The 16,246-nt window shown below is 39.3% G+C and overlaps 1 protein-coding gene across 1 annotated transcript in view; it reads right to left on the reverse strand.

Annotated features, from left to right (window-relative positions):
* The window catches only part of CD96 (CD96 molecule), a 73,811-nt gene that overhangs the window by 16,935 nt on the left and 40,630 nt on the right, over positions 1-16,246 (reverse strand). The window contains 2 exon segments of the mRNA XM_067033510.1: positions 8,439-8,531; positions 16,010-16,197. Coding sequence (XP_066889611.1) covers positions 8,439-8,531; positions 16,010-16,197 — 281 coding nt within the window.

Below are 16,246 nucleotides of genomic sequence, written 5' to 3' on the forward strand. Positions count from 1 at the left end.
CTACATCTTTGTAGTATAGTGAGAAGTCAGAAAGTGTGATAACTCCAACTCTGTTCTTCTTTCTCAACATTGCTTTGGCTATTTAGTGTCTTCTGTGAATATTAATTTTAGGGTTGTTTTTTCTATTTCTGTGAAAAATGCCATTGCAATTTTGATAGGGACTGACTGAATTGAATCTGTATATTGCTTTGAGTAGTGTGGACAATTTAAAAATATTAATTATTCCAATCCATGAACATTGGATGTCTTTTCACATGTTTGCATGTCTTACAATTTCTTTCATCAATGTTTTATATTTTTCAGTGTACAGATATTTCACTTTCTTGCTCAGATTGATCCCTCAGTACTTTACTCTTTTTTGATGCTATTGTGAATGAGGTTGTTTTCCTAATTTCTTTTTTGTTGTTGCTGGTGTCACTGAATTTCTTTTAATTTTAATGGATAATGCAGAGTAGAATTTTCAAATGGGACTCTTTGTACCTCCATTTTAGGTGAGGTCCCAAAGGCTAAGAATGATACTACAGGGCAAGTCATTCTCACTTCTAAAGTAGAGTTTTAGACCACTTATAAAGGACATGTGAAGATAGAGTAGAATGGGTTCATCAGTTCTGGTCCATCATCCACCTCAATGCTATGTCAGGGGATGAAAGCAGCCCTGGTGAGGATTTCTTTGGAGAAAGTTGGGGTGCTGTGAGTCAAGTCCCTTTTCATGGAAGAGGGAAAGAAGAATATGCTCCCTTAGCTTAGTCCAAGTGAAGTGTGGGTTCAAGAGATCACTCAGAGCTCTTGACCTGTGTGTCCTGGTGTTTGGGACAAAGGGGACTAGTGCCCTACTCAGGCTAAAGAGGCTACCTTGGGAGCCTATGCTTAAGTAGCAGTGCTAAATGGGCATAGAGAAGAGAGATATGGCCATACTGGGGAAGAAGAGCACTTCCCCAAACAGGAGGCCAAGGTACATGTTTTCCCAGACAAAACAGAATGCCACAAAAAGAAATCTCACCCAGGAAAAAAATACTAAGAGGAACAAAAAAGCTCCCAAGCTGACAAACCCCCAGAAGCTAATAGGCAGGGAGGGGAGGAACACAGAAGAACGAAAGAGAAGCATGGCTCATCAAGGGGACAGGTGAGTCACAGATTTCTGAAATCTGCTAAAGTGCCCCATGAGGTCAAGATGGCAATTTTTATTTTCCCCAGCCTTAGGGCACTTAAGTCAGATTACAGTCAGCCTGACAAGGAAGGTCTTTCCTTACCTATCCCTCCTTTTTTTTCCCCATTTCATGATCTCCAAAGAGAGTCAAGCCAACAACTAGGAGTGGAGAACAGGATGGAGCCAGGAAATCTCAAAGACATCTCCCATGTCTGTCCCTTACCCACCCCCCACCTCAGACATGAAGGACATAACCTCACATCCCAAGCTTCCACAGCTGAGGTAGACCACTTGGTGGGAAGGAGGGAGAGAAGTTTTGAACTGAATTAACTTTTGCAATTTTGACATTACATTGACAAGCTTTTTAAATTATTGACACAAATCTGTTCTTGTGGCTGAAAGGGACCAGATAATATTTATTATATGAAAGTCACCAAAAAAGCCAAGGAAAAAAATTACCTAAAATTTCTTTCAGAGGTTAGGCAGAAATTCAACAGAGCTCATTTGGACAGAGAATGATGGGGCAAAAGAAAATTATTTTTTTCTAATTTACCCAGTTCAGTTTATTTATTCAACTAAAAACAGAGGTAAAATTTATTTGCAAGTTCAGGCTGCTGCTGTCATAGTGATCGAGTTCATCAAGCTCAATTTTCTAAGACTTTGCCTATTCTTATGTAAAATTCAACTTGAAAATTTAACTTATTTTCTCAAATAGCAATATTTTCACTTGGCCTTCCATTCTATTGACATAGCATTTATCGACATAACTACCCAGTCTCCTTGACAAGTGTGTAATTGTACTCCAGTAATTCACCTGCAGCACAAAGAGGCTTTAAACCCACAATGGCACTGATTGGAAAATTGCACTTAAAAGAATATAGGTCAGCAAATACATCTAAACACATCCATGTCAGCCTCATCAACCCCCAATGTCAGGATAAGGTAGATATTGATCCTCAGGTCAACATAAAGGAGATGTGTGGTGTGAAATCTTAATTTCTACATACAACTGTTTTCCCCTGGGAGGCAGATAGTTTGGGGAACATGTGCTCACTGAAGGACTAAAGGCAATGTATATTGCTGGATTACTGGCCCAGAAAGGATTTGCAAGACTCCTTTGGGGGAAGATGACAGTAGGCAGGACAGAGCTCATCACACATCATGTGGTGTGTTCACAGACACTCAATAATTAGGAAATGAACTGAATAGGACGTCCAATAGCTTTTCCCCAGACGTACCTCAGCCAAAAGGGGGAAAACTGAATAAACACATACCCAAGGTAAATCAGTCATCAAGGAGGCTACCCTTGACTTATGGGTGACAGGAGTGAAAAAAATTGAGAAATTCTTTAACAACCTGTAAAGTGCATCCCAGGTGAATGGTGGTGAGAAAGATGTAATGTCCAGAATTTCCTAGGATTCAAGGGAGAGCACTGGAGTTTTGTATGGATTCTGTACATATCTCTGGGCAATAAGAATTATAGTATAGTGATGTTGAGAGGAAAAGGGGTAACGAATTGAGGAGGGTCTTTTTCTCCAATTTATTTCCAACTGAGGAAATGACAGCCCCACTTCTGGAGGCAGCATTTCTCAGAAAGCAGTGGTCCAGAGAAGGAAAGATTAATATAGGCATAGCTGTCATATTGACCTTTTCATAGCAGCAATACCAGCTTCACACTAGAGGGAATTTATTCAATGTCTAACAACATTTATTGAGCACCCATCATGTACTCTCAGGGGCAGTAAGACTTGGGCTTTGCAGCTGACTGTTTGGGTTGTTTCACTTTCTGCATGACTTTGGGCAAGTTAATTAACCTCTTTGTGCTTCAGTATCTTCATCTGTAAAATGGGGATAATGACAGTACTTATACCATTGTGTTTTGGGGAGGGTTAAATGAGATAATACATTTACTAGTTTAGAACAGTGCCAGGCACATCAGAGGCACTCAAATATTAACAAACATTGTTAACATTATTGCTTAGTACTATAATACAATCATGGCAGTTGGTAAAAATTTTTAGGTAATAACTAGAAAAAAACCCTGGAAAGCCCTTGTGTGATAGTTTTATACAAATATTTTATTTATTCCCCCACATTTAGGCAGACAACACTGCTGAGGCTTCTGTCATACACAGAACTCTCAATTTCTACATATGCCCATTCTAGTTCAGACCATTATCACTTTAAATGTATATCATCTGGTCGTCATCATTTGGTCTTCTGTTTTACTTACATTTTTTATATACTCAAAAGGCCATAGTGGATGTTTGTTGATGTTCAGATTGCAGTCCGAATCCATAGCCTATTAACCTAAGCTCACCTCCACCTGGTTCCACCTCACCTAAGCAACTTGCAGCCCCCTTCCCAACAAGCACTGTCAGCACTCATCCTGCTTGTCTTCCTAGGTCCTGCATGCATTTTATTTTATGTCTTTGCTCAAGACCATTATTTGAAGATCTGTCTCTCATCTTTCTTCTGTTTGACTCTATATTTCTTTCCAGACCCCCTGTGCAACTTTCCTGATTCTACTCTCCATGTCCCCAGAACTCATTTACTTCTCTTAATTTTCGGTGCTTGGATACATATGATAAAGGCAGAAATTATAAGACAGCAACAGAGGTGTCCTGACCCTTGAAGACAGGTATGGCATGACCAGAGAAGGTGTCAGAAGTTGCTATCACAAACAAATCACATAGGCTTCTCATTGCCTTGCAGAGTCTCTCTGGAACCCCCCTCTTCACTTTAGAATATCCAGATCTACAACTGATCTAATCTGCTTCTCCTGTATTTGTGTTGGACTAATCTCATCTAATTCCAGGTTGATCTCCCACCCATTTCTGACATGCTTTCTCATAAATTAGTAGTTTCATTGCATCCCTTGTGGAACTACTTCCTTCAGTCTGTACCCTTCCTCTCTGATTCCCCCCACTCGCCAAGGATCAGGTGTGCTCACCTGGAGAGCTGGCCAATGGTTAGAATCAGACTGGATATGGTATTTCACTCAAAGCTTCCAGGAGTAGAAAGATCCAGACTGTAAGGATTATCTAAGTTTTTAGAGAGGGCTTAATATCAAAAGTAAATGCCATCAGGTCCAAGAGTTGTACACAAAAATAGGAGGCAAAGCCAAAAGGTCTGTGGCATGGTGGCCAGTGAAATGGGAGGCTAGGCAAGTGGGTCTGGCTAGATTGTAAACTCTGTGCAGCAGGGGGCCTGCCTGTCTCATTCATTACTGTATCCTAGCGCCTCAAAAATTCCTGGCTCGTTGTCAGCACTCGGTGTTTGTTGAATGAAAGAAGGTCTTGGATGACTGCTACAGTCAGGGCTGGCATTTCTGAGGCTATGCTCTCTGAGGTTTCTGAGGTTCTGCTCTCTGAGGCTACGTAGTCTAGAGGCAATTCATGGCCAGTGCATTAGAAGGCATAGGGCTCTGCTCAGGGCAATGGAAGGTTGGAGTTACGCCAGTACTGTCTCATCCTAGATTTGTCTGGGGTCTCTATGGCTCCATGCAGCCTTGTCTCATCTCACCACTTAGCTTGTCAGCCTCCTGTCTTTTCCTAGGACAGTGCTGCAAATGCAGCTGGCACTCAGAAAACACCAGTTCAGGTTGAATTGAGCTGGGCTTCCCTGGGTAACTCTTTAAGTTGGCTGTGAGTTATAAGGTTCCATTGTTTCCATTACTTTCTATGTTTGTTTCAAGAATATATTTTCATTGAGGAAAAAAAAGAATATGAATTGGATGTTTGCAGCAAGATCTGTAGCTTAATAATTATGACTGAATTATATAGTTCACTACATCTTAGAATTTAGAACAAAACTATAGCTTTTTGAAGTTGGTTTCCATGACATGTTCCACCCCATTTCCTTTCTTAAAAGAACACAAGGGCGAATCCTACCAGCTTCTGAGGCAGCCAGTCATCATGTGATTTCACAATTACCCTCCAGATTGCCAAAATGAGATTTAGATTTTTCAGTTGTAATTCAGTGTTATTCTAAACAAATAAGTTTCACTTAGATATAAGCAGCCATTGGTTTAACATGTTTTTTTGACACATAAAAATCAGACTGAAAATTATTCTCAAACATTATCTTGTTACTATCTTGACAGAGGTCCAGATTTTGTAAAGTGAGAAATAGCTAGTCTTATTATACCTGAGCCTGGAACTAAAACAGGGTTTCTCAACCTCAGCACTATTGACATTTTGGACCTGATAATTCTTTGTCCTGTCTTATGTTGTAGCATCCTCAGCCTCCGCGTAACAGATGCTAGGAGCACCGTCCCTTCCCCCATTTTGGCAACCCAAAAATGTCCCCAGACACTGCACATGTCCCTGGGAGGGGGGCAGAGGCAAAATCACCCTGGTGAGAACCATTGATCTAAAACAGTCCTGAGGTCCAGTGTAATGGGGCCTTATTTTTAAGGAGGTCTTTTGATTCTCCAGAAATTTCCAAACTGTATCCCCTTAGTATGATAGCAGACCAGGTAGCATTTTTTCTGCTTTTAAACAAATATATTTATTTGACTGTGCTCTTTCAACCTCTCAAATACTAGTGCTATATTAGATTGTAGACTCTTTGAGGATAACAAATGTCCTTTCCTTTTTCTTGAATTTCTTCACAGAAATAAGAATGGTGTTTGAACTGATGGAACAATTTAGTATATGTCAACTAACCCCACAGAAAACTGAGCTAGAAGAAATTCATTTGTGCTTTCAATTAGCAAAATGGATATGCCATGACAGCATGATTCTTTTTTCTCTTTGGTTTACTGTTGTATTTCTAGCACCTAGAAGAGCACCTGGTACATAGGAAGTGCTCAATAAACATTTGGTGAATGAATTATGTCACTTCCTTCCTAAAAAAAGGTTTAATTAGGTCCCTCCCGTCTCTTAAGGTATAACATTTAGAATCCTTAGACTGGGCCTGAAGGCTCTCTTTATTCTGCAGTTTCCAATCTTCATCCCTGCTTCTCTGCTACACAATCCCACTCCTCTGACCCGAACATACTTACTAAAATTTTCTCAAATCACCATGAATATCTTCACCAATGCACAACTGCTCATTTTGTTCTCTTTGTTTAAAATGTTTTTTCAAGCTCTTATTAGTCAAATAAATACAATACATACTTCAAGGGTCAGCTTATTTCATCTCTCTTTGTAACACTTCCTTACTCCACGAACTCATAGGCACCTTTCCATACTCAAAGCTTAAGACTTCTTGGTCCATATCTCTCCCCGAGCATTTTAATTCTATAAAACACTGCACCTTTCACCTTACTATTCAGACTTATTTTCATATGTGCATGTCATCTCTCTCCAAGTACAAGGCAACCTTTTTGAAGGCAGAAACAAATTATTATCTTTTTTTTGGCACCATGGAGTCTATTAAATGATATTTACATAGTGAAGGAACATTATTCTCATTTATTCTTTTTCATTCATTTATTCAACTAATATTTTTGCATGCCTACTCTGTGCTAGGCATGCATGAGGAAGCGAAATAAATATGGTCCCTGTCCTCATGAAGTGTTTAGGCCATTTGGAGAAAACATGGCATCTAATGTATTGAGAACTAGATTTATAGTCAGAAGACTTTGGTGTGAATACTAACTTTGCCACTTATTAGTGATGTGGTCATTTAAGCTCTCAGCATCACAGTGTCCCCATCTGGAAAATGGAAATGGTAATGCTTACTCTGTCTACCTCTCATAATAAAGAATATCAAACCACATTGAATTTTAGGTGCAGACGTCTTCTAAGTGATAGGATGTGGTTGTTTTAATTTGTCCACAAATTCTTTGACACTTTTTCCTTCAAGAACTGGAGTCCAATTCTCTGCCTCTTGAGTATAAGCTGGACTTAGTGACTTGCTTTTAACAGATAGAATATAGCAAAAGTAATGGTGTGCAATTTTGCAGACTGGGTCATAAAAAGGCAGGATGGTTTTGTCTTGGTGACTCTATTCCTTGAATTACTTGGTCTGGGGGAAGACAGCTGCCATATTGTGAGCAGCCTTATAGAGAGGCCCATGTGGTGAGGAGCTGAGACTTCCTGCCAACGTGTTGAAGCTTGGAAGCAGAGCCCTCAGCTCCAGTCAAGCCTTCAGATGACAGGAGCTCCAACCAACAGCTTGACTACAACCTCATGAAAGAACCTGAGCCAACCACTCAGCTAAGCTGCTCCTGTCTCATGTGAAACCACATGAGACAATATATGTGTTATGAGTAGTTAACTTTTGTTTGGGTAATTTGTTATGCAGCAATGGATAGCTAATACATAGAGTACTAAAGAGACTTAAGGTATTAATGTTGAATATGCTAATATTTGTCGAATGAAGAATATCATAATTTACTATGGTATATTGCTGAATGATGAGTTAAAAGTGGAAGAAAAGGAAGCATAAAAAAAAGAAAATGATAAAGCCTTAAGAACTAGGAAACAATCAGATGGATGTAAAACTTCTATTGGGTGATTTGCAGGCATTTCTCATCCTGCCACATGCTTCATTTTCTGAGAAATATCAACCTGTGACAGTGACTTCAGCCTATATGCTAAAGGCTACAGGCTAAAGGAATTGTTCATTCCTACTGACTGCTTTGTCTTATTCCATTTTCAGTTCTCATTTTGAGCTAAAATTGATAGTTTAATTAAATAAGAAATAAAAAGCATACTTCTCTATGTAGAACATTCTTTTCTGTGTTAGAGAAAGTCACCTTGGTTCTTTGTTAAACAAAAAGGCCATAGATATGGAAATTTATGATTTGTTTGCATCAATGCCAACTTCTGAAAGTCACTGCTATCCCTTTGCCACAGTAACACTGACCCAGCCTGAACTCCATTATTAATAATGCCACTGGGAGGCTGAATTCAAGTCCACACCAGTCAACTTGGTCAAAATTAATATGAACCAGAACAAATTTAAATTTAAAACTATCTACCCACCTCTGGTCCACAGGATCCCTATTTACAACCAATTTCTTAAACACCCTACTGAGAACATAGTTGTGGAGGAGGACTGTCAATTTATTAACTTATTTAATAATAAATACAGAACTTAACTTTCTCATTGAAGATTTATTGACCCTGATTTTGCCAGGTCTTCAAGTGAAGGACTTCGGAAACTGTGCTAATTCATTTAATCCATGAGAATAGTACTTAACATATTTACCTGAAACGCCATAGACAAGAACAGGGCATGAATCATACAAATTTTCTGAAAATTTTTTCTTTATCAACCTACTTAGTTAAAGGATTAATAGCTCATGGGAAGTAAAACAGTATGAAAACATCCTTACTTGTAGGAGATATGCTGTTGGCTGGAGATGGCCGGGTGCCACGGGTAGATTCTATAGCATCAAGCAGAGAATCTGTTGGAGGGTTTACTGAACCTGGACGGATTAAATAGTCATGGGTAATGAACAAAATATTGTGATAGGAAGATAAAGTATTAACTTAGTTCCCCCCCAAAACCTTTACTTATTCATCTAACAAATTATTATTGATTAAAAACCATCATTATTGCCTTGTTATGGGCAAGGCAGTGGAATTTAATGGTGGATGACGAAGACATGGAGCTTTCTTTAAAGAGCATACAGCCTAGAAAAATAGATAGGTAGCCAGGCACTTTGTTTAGTGCTGTGACAGCAGAAGTGCAGGGTGCCACGAGAATACAAAGGAGAGGCACCAACCAGCACTGAGAGGTCAGGGAAAGCTTCCTGGAGAAAGAGACATTTAACCAAGACCTGGTAAAACAGTTACTGCAGCTAATGTTTTGAGGTATTTGAAAAGTAATCATACAGTTTACATATCCATAAATCCACAAATTTTTTGTTATTACTAAGAGCAGAAACAATGATACAGCTCTCCAATGGGACACAACATCAATAAACCCAAGACTGATGGTATTATTGCGCTCTTTCTAAAATTTCTATTTTTTTCATAAAACTTTTATTTGGCTACAGCTTTTCTCTCTCTGTGTGTGGGGGGTGTCTGGGATGAAAGAGAGGCTGGAATACGTTGTTTTACTTATCACATTCACGTCATTTCCTTAAAGTCTCCGTTATTGTACTGTAAAATAATCCTATTAGCATTTTAAAACAATTTACAAATGTAAGAAGGACCTATTGACTTTAGGAATATGTGGATTAAATATAATTATTAAATAATTTCCAGGCTAGAGGATTTTGTGATTTTTCTAGATATCATGGCATTGGGTACAGTATAACACATCTGATGAGCTGTATCAATTATTTGGACATTTAATTAGAAATTATACTATTGTTTCTATTCTTTAATTTACTTTAAGGAATAAGTATATACAATTTAAGTTATCTAACTTGATAGCACATAGCACATTGGAAGGAATTTGTTTTTGTGATTTAAATGCATCTATGTTTTATTCTCATTGGTAGTTTGTTATTGCTGTTGGCTATAGGTAGTACTCACAGCTGGCTGTGACTTGCTATCATAAATGATCCCTTGCTATTAATCTCTGAGGAGGTTGGGGGGTAGTTATATGGAGAGTATGTGAATAGGTCAGCAGAATGACTATTCTCTTCCCCTTATGCCATCTGGGACAAGTTTGAACTCTTCAGCATGACACACAAATCTGATCACAATTTAATCCCGCATTACACTCCTATCTTCATTTCCTGATGCTGACTATTATCTTTTACATCTCTTTAAAATCACACCCTCAGGACTTTCCTGGTGGCACAGTGGTTATGAATCCGCCTGCCAATGCAGGGGACATGGGTTTGAGCCCTGGGCTGGGAAGATCTCACATGTCGTGGAGCAACTAAGCCCATGCGCCACAACTACTGAGCCTGTGCTCTAGAGCCCACGAGCCACAACTACTGAGCCCGTGAGCCACAACTACTGAGTCTGCATGCCACAACTACTGAAGCCCACGCGCCTAGAGCCCATGCTCTGCAACAAGAGAAGCCACTGCAATGAGAAGTCTGTGCACCACAATGAAGAGTAGCCCCCTTGCTCACAGCAACAAAGACCCAACGCAGCCAAAAATAAATAAATACATTTTAAAAATAACACACCCTCAATCCAAAAGGTAATATTTCAATCCAATTTACCAAACACAATGTTCTCCATGACTTCTTGACCTTTGTGCTTACTGTGTTCTAATACTTTCTCATCCCAAACTTCCTACTATGTACCTCTCAGACTTGAAGAATCCTAGGGATCTTTGTGATGCACTTATAGCTCTTAATGTTTGCCCTAGCAAAGGTCTCATTATTTCATCACTACACCTCTCAATAGAAGTAATTGTTTTGTTTCTCACTGTATTTCCGGTTCCTGGCAAATGCAAGTGGATGAATTGAATGTATACAGATTTCTTCTTTTTTTTTTTTTTTTTTTGGTATGCGGGCCTCACTGTTGTGGCCTCTCCCGTTGCGGAGCACACGCTCCGGACGCGCAAGCTCAGTGGCCATGGCTCACGGGCCCAGCCGCTCCGCGGCACGTGGGATCTTCCCGGACTGGGGCACGAACCCGCGTCCCCTGCATCGGCAGGCGGATTCTCAACCACTGCGCCACCAGGGAAGCCCCAGATTTCTTCTTAACATTCAAAGAACAAAGATCAACTTTAAGTACATATGTGAATGCTGGTGCATCATAAGCATCATCTTCCAAAGTAGTAACCTTAATGAGATGGAATGGGCCTGAAAGAATAATGCCTAGGTGTTTTTCTCTGCAGATTGATTAGAATAGAGGTTGGCAGACTATGGCTAGGTGAAATCCCACTCACTGCCTATGTCTGTAAGTAAAGTTTTATTGAAACACAGCCATGCCCATTTGTTTACATATTGTCTGCAGCTGCTTTTGTACTACAATGGCAGAGCTGAATAACTGTGGTAGAGACCATATGGTCCACAAATCATAAAATACTCATTATCTGGCAGATTAAAAACAGTTAGTGTTTGCCAACTCCTAGAACAGAAGTTGTTGATAGGTTATGCTCAATCCTAGATTTCCAAAACGGGAAAGAAGCATTTCATTTTCATCTGTTGAATGTTTCTATTTTAAGATACTATTTTGCCATGTTTCATCACCAAATATCTTTGTAAACTGAGGGGTTCTTGGTACATACAACCTCAGAGTGCATTAGGATGTTATTATACTGCAAGATTTGCATTTTGAGATGAATCCTTTGCTCTGTGACAAAAGTGATGCACAGCTTCACTGAGGCCATAAAGAGTCCTTTACGTTTCAGACTGGCCTATAAACTAGTTTTAGACACTCTGTCTTGGTCAAAACAAAACTAAGGGGGTATAAAAAAGGAGTGACTAAAACCTAACAGGGAAAAATTATTTCCCAAAATTCAAATGCAGAATTTAGCAGAAACACATCAGCCAGTTTTCAGACCATTACATTTACCATAATGTTGTAAGGGGCTGGGCTACTGAGTACTCCATCCGTTCACAAGTGTGTCCATTCTGCACAGGCCTGGCAGGGCTCTCAGGACCAACTTCACGGGCAGCAGTGGCCACGTGTCTGTCCCACAAGGACAGCTGGGTCAATTCTAGAGCTTCCTCAGAGCTTGAATTAGCCATTAGCTGGTGCACCCAGAAATGAACTGAACCCCACGGTTTGCTAGGTCCTTGCTTCTCAAAATGTGGTCCATAGCATCTCTTAGGATCTTGTTAGAAATGCAGGATCTCAGGCCCTGCCCCTCCCAACTCCTCAACTTACTGAATCAGAATCTGCTTTTTAACAAGAACTTTAGGTGACCTGTATGTATAGTAACCTCCTTTATTGATACTCTCAATATCCCGGGATCAGTCATGGGTATGAGGGAAATCATAAAACCAGAAGTATTTTTCTGGCATACATCACTTTAATATTCAGTGGTTGGGCTTCCCTGGTGGCGCAGTGGTTGAGAATCCGCCTGCCGATGCAGGGGACACGGGTTCGTGCCCCGGTCCAGGAGGATCCCACATGCCGCGGAGCGGCTGGGCCCGTGAGCCATGGCCGCTGAGCCTGCGCGTCCGGAGCCTGTGCTCCGCAACGGGAGAGGCCACAACAGCGAGAGGCCCACATACCACAAAAAAAAAAAAAAAAAAAAAAAAAAAAATTCAGTGGTCCTCTCATCCCACTATCAAACTATCCCTTTTTAATCCTCTCTCTACATCCCAAAACACACATACACACTCTCTCACACACACTGAACCACTCATCAACCCTTAACTCTCTTTGTATGCCAAAGGCCTTGATCTCGACAGTTACAGTTGGAAATCTATTTAATCAATAAGACAGGCAGAATATTACCCACCCCAGGAGGTATCTGCACTCAACTCTTTTTTTTCTTTTTATAAATTTATTTTATTTATTTTATTTTTGGCTGCGTTGGGTCTTCGTTGCTGCGCACGGGCTTTCTCTAGTTGCGGTGAGCGGGGGCTACTCTTCTTTGTGGTGGTCAGGCTTCTCATTGCAGTGGCTTCTCTTGTTGCAGAGCATGGGCTCTAGGCGCGTGGGCTCCAGTAGTTGTGGCATGCAGACTCAGTAGTTGTGGCTCGTGGGCTCTAGAGCACAGGCTCAGTAGTTGTGGCGCATGGGCTTAGTTGCTCCGCGGCATGTGGGATCTTCCCGGACCAGGGCTCAAACCCAAGTCCCCTGAATTGGCAGGTGGATTCTTAACCACTGCGCCACCAGGAAGCCCCTGCACTCAACTCTTGAACTGAAAAAAACCAAACTATTCCCTCTACCCCCCAAAAAAACAAAACAACTCTTTGTATACGCCAAAACAAGACAGCAAAAACTCCTCCCCTTCTCTCCCTAAATCTCCCTTTTGTTCTGTAATAGTCTGAGAATTTCTCGACTTTAGTACTAAGAGACAGATTTTTCTCCTGCATTTTCATGTCAATATCTGTCCGACAAGGCAATGACTCTTGCACAAGGCATCAGAACTTTACTCCAGAGTTTATAAAGCATCCAGCAGTACTACTGCAGGCAGAAAGCATGTTTGGAAGTAAATGTTTAAGAACTTACAACAAATAGGAAAATACGACATGGCAGTGATATTGCTTTGTAGAGCCTCAACTGTATCTTCTAAATCATTCAAAAGATAAAGGTCAGAATATGAGCAGAATATAAGCTATAATTTTGGGAAACTGAACTGTTTAAGATTTACTGTCTTTAATATTTGATCATAAAGGATAAAGACTCATTTCACAATTTAAAATTGCCTAAAATTATACTAGATCAGGGCTGTCCTGTAAAATTGAAATTATGGTGTGCTTTGAGTATCAGAATCAGTGCTTTTCCTCTTACCTTAAAAAACATTCACTACTTTCTGATCTTAAAACCAAACACAGTTCAAGAGAATGAGAAGGAAAAGCCTGGAAGAAAATGTTTGCACCCTGCAACGAAGAGTAGCCCCCACACGCCACAACTTAGAGAAAGCCTGCGCACAGCAATGAAGACCCAACACAGCCAAAAATAAATAAATTTTTTAAAAAGTTTAAAAAAAATAAAAATGGGCCAGAGACAGATATCTCACCAAAGAAAATATACAGTTGGCAAATAAGCATATAAAAACATGCTCCACATCATATGCCATCAGAGAACACAAATTGAAACAACAATGAAATACTGCTACACCTATTAGAATGGCTAAAATCCAGAATACTGACAGTACAAAATGCTGGCAAGGATGTGGAGGAATAGGAACTCTCATTCATTGCTGGTGGGAATTCAAAACGGTACAGCCACTTTGGAAAAGTTTGTTGGTTTCTTATAAATCTAAACATACTCTTACCATACAATCTAGCAATTGTGCTCCTTCATATTTACTCAAAGGAGTTGAAAATGCATGCCCCACAAAAACCGGCATATGAATGTTTATAGAAGCTTTATTTTTAATTGTTAAAACTTGGAAGCAAACAAGATGTCCTTCTGTAGGTGAATGGATACATAAACTGTGGTATATGCATTCAGTGGAATATTATTCAGTGCTAAAAAAATAAATCTATCAAGCCATGAAAAGACATGGAGGAACCTTAAATGCATATTACTAAGTGAAAGAAGTCAATTTTAGGACAGTGAAATTTTAGGGCTGTATGACCTAACCTAACCATAATGATGAGTACATCATTTGCCTAAATCTGTAGAATGTACAACACCAAGAGAAAACCCTAAAGTAAACTAAGGACTTTGGGTGATTGCTATGTGTCAATGTAGCTTTATCAGTGGTGACAAATGCACCATTCTGGTGAGTGATATTGATAATGAGGGAGAGGATGCATGTGTGGGAGAGGGTATATGAGAAATCTCTGTACCTTCCTCTTAATTTTGCTGTGAATCTAAAACTGCTCTAAAAAACAAAGTCTTTAAACAATAACAAAAAAACAAGAACCAGTCTTAACATCATAAAATATTGTTTTTTCAAATGTGGCTCTGTCTATGATAGGAATAGGATTCTCCTTAGGAATTTGAGGTTAACTGTTTTTTAGCTCATGTCCTTAGATTCTGCCAAAGCTACTGGTAAATCTATGTGAGAACCAGTTACCTTTACACTGTTCTAAGACTACAGCCCTAACCTTGTACAGTCTTCTGGAAAGGAGGTGCACTTATTTCTGAGGGAATTAGGCCAAGTCGAGTATGGATGTTTCATGACCATTTCTGAACGATGAACTCAAAATTCACAGAATGATGTGAACGGGTGCGGTTGCAGGCTTGCAGGGATGATGCTACTCTCCTCATGTCTGAATGGCACCTGTTTCTGCGTAACAGGGATGGGTTTACACAGCAACATACCCCATCCAAAGCTCACAGGAACCAACTAACAGCATTGGTAACAGGGCTGGGAAGGACCCAATATGCAGACTGTAGCCTTGAAACAAAGGGAAACTCTTTCCCTCATAAATTATTCTGGTTTTTATAAGTACGTTATAGACTACAATATCTCTGAAAATAGGAAGGTGGTAAAAGATGTTAATGGTTCTGAAGGCATAATAATGACTTGCAAATCTGTTTAAGTTTTAGGAAGGTGGTAAAAGATGTTAATGGTTCTGCAGAGTCATAATAATTACTTGCAAATCTGTTTAAGTTTTATGGGTATTACTTTACTGTTACATATGCATATTTGACAGTTGTCATTATGCACTTCTATTTTCCATAGACAATTTGTTGTCACTGTATTTGTTGAGATATTTGTTCACATCTTTTATGTAGTAAATTTTTATTGTTTGATCTGGTTCAGAGTAATGAATATTCTGGTTAATCTAATGTTGTAATAAGTAGAATGATCCCACGTATCAATTTTCAAGTCACAAAAATCCTCCGTGTCAGATTTTGTGCTTCAAATCTAGGGATACTAAAATTGTTATAACAGCAGAGGTTGGCATAACACTGTAAATCAACTATACTTCAATAAAAAGAAAATAAAATAATTATATCTCATACATGGTTTATCCATTCCTAAGTATTAGAATTATATATCCTATATATAAATGAATGTTTTTATAGACTCTGAAGTAATTTTAGGGTTTAAAAAACTCTCTTGAACATCAGTATATTAGTGTTAATTTTCATTATATTGTAGATTAACAAAAATGCTAGTTTAGAGTTATTATTAATGGAATTTGAATTTAAAAATTGCTGTATTCACCAGAAATTCTTAGAAACAGGAATCAGCTATTTTTTATTTGAAGAAATTCTTTTCAGTAGAGGTTCTTTAGTCAAAAAATGTCCATTACTTTGAAGTCTAATAATTTTGAGTTGTGTAGAGAGAGTTTTCAGAGATTAAAATATCATTGAAATAATCAGTGTTCTATTTGTTTCAGTTAGAAATGTTCTGAACTTACGGCAGTCTTGGTCACCCCTTGTTGATCTCATTAAATAGACAACTCACCCAAGGAAAACGTGATCTTTTCGGATGAGCTATTCCACACTTTGTTTCCAAGGACTGAAGACAGAGCCATACACCAGATGGTCAGGTTGTCTGACTGGGCTGGTTTATTATCCTACACACTTGTCAAAACAGACTTCAGTTCCCCAAATCCTCCTTTGTCTTTTCTCTTTTCATTAGTATGTGTATTTCTAAAAGGCAGATAAGAACAAGGTTAGTCGCCAGTGCTTTCCATATGAG

Source organism: Kogia breviceps, chromosome 5, assembly GCF_026419965.1.
Source record: "Kogia breviceps isolate mKogBre1 chromosome 5, mKogBre1 haplotype 1, whole genome shotgun sequence".
Classification (NCBI taxonomy): Eukaryota; Metazoa; Chordata; class Mammalia; order Artiodactyla; family Physeteridae; genus Kogia; species Kogia breviceps.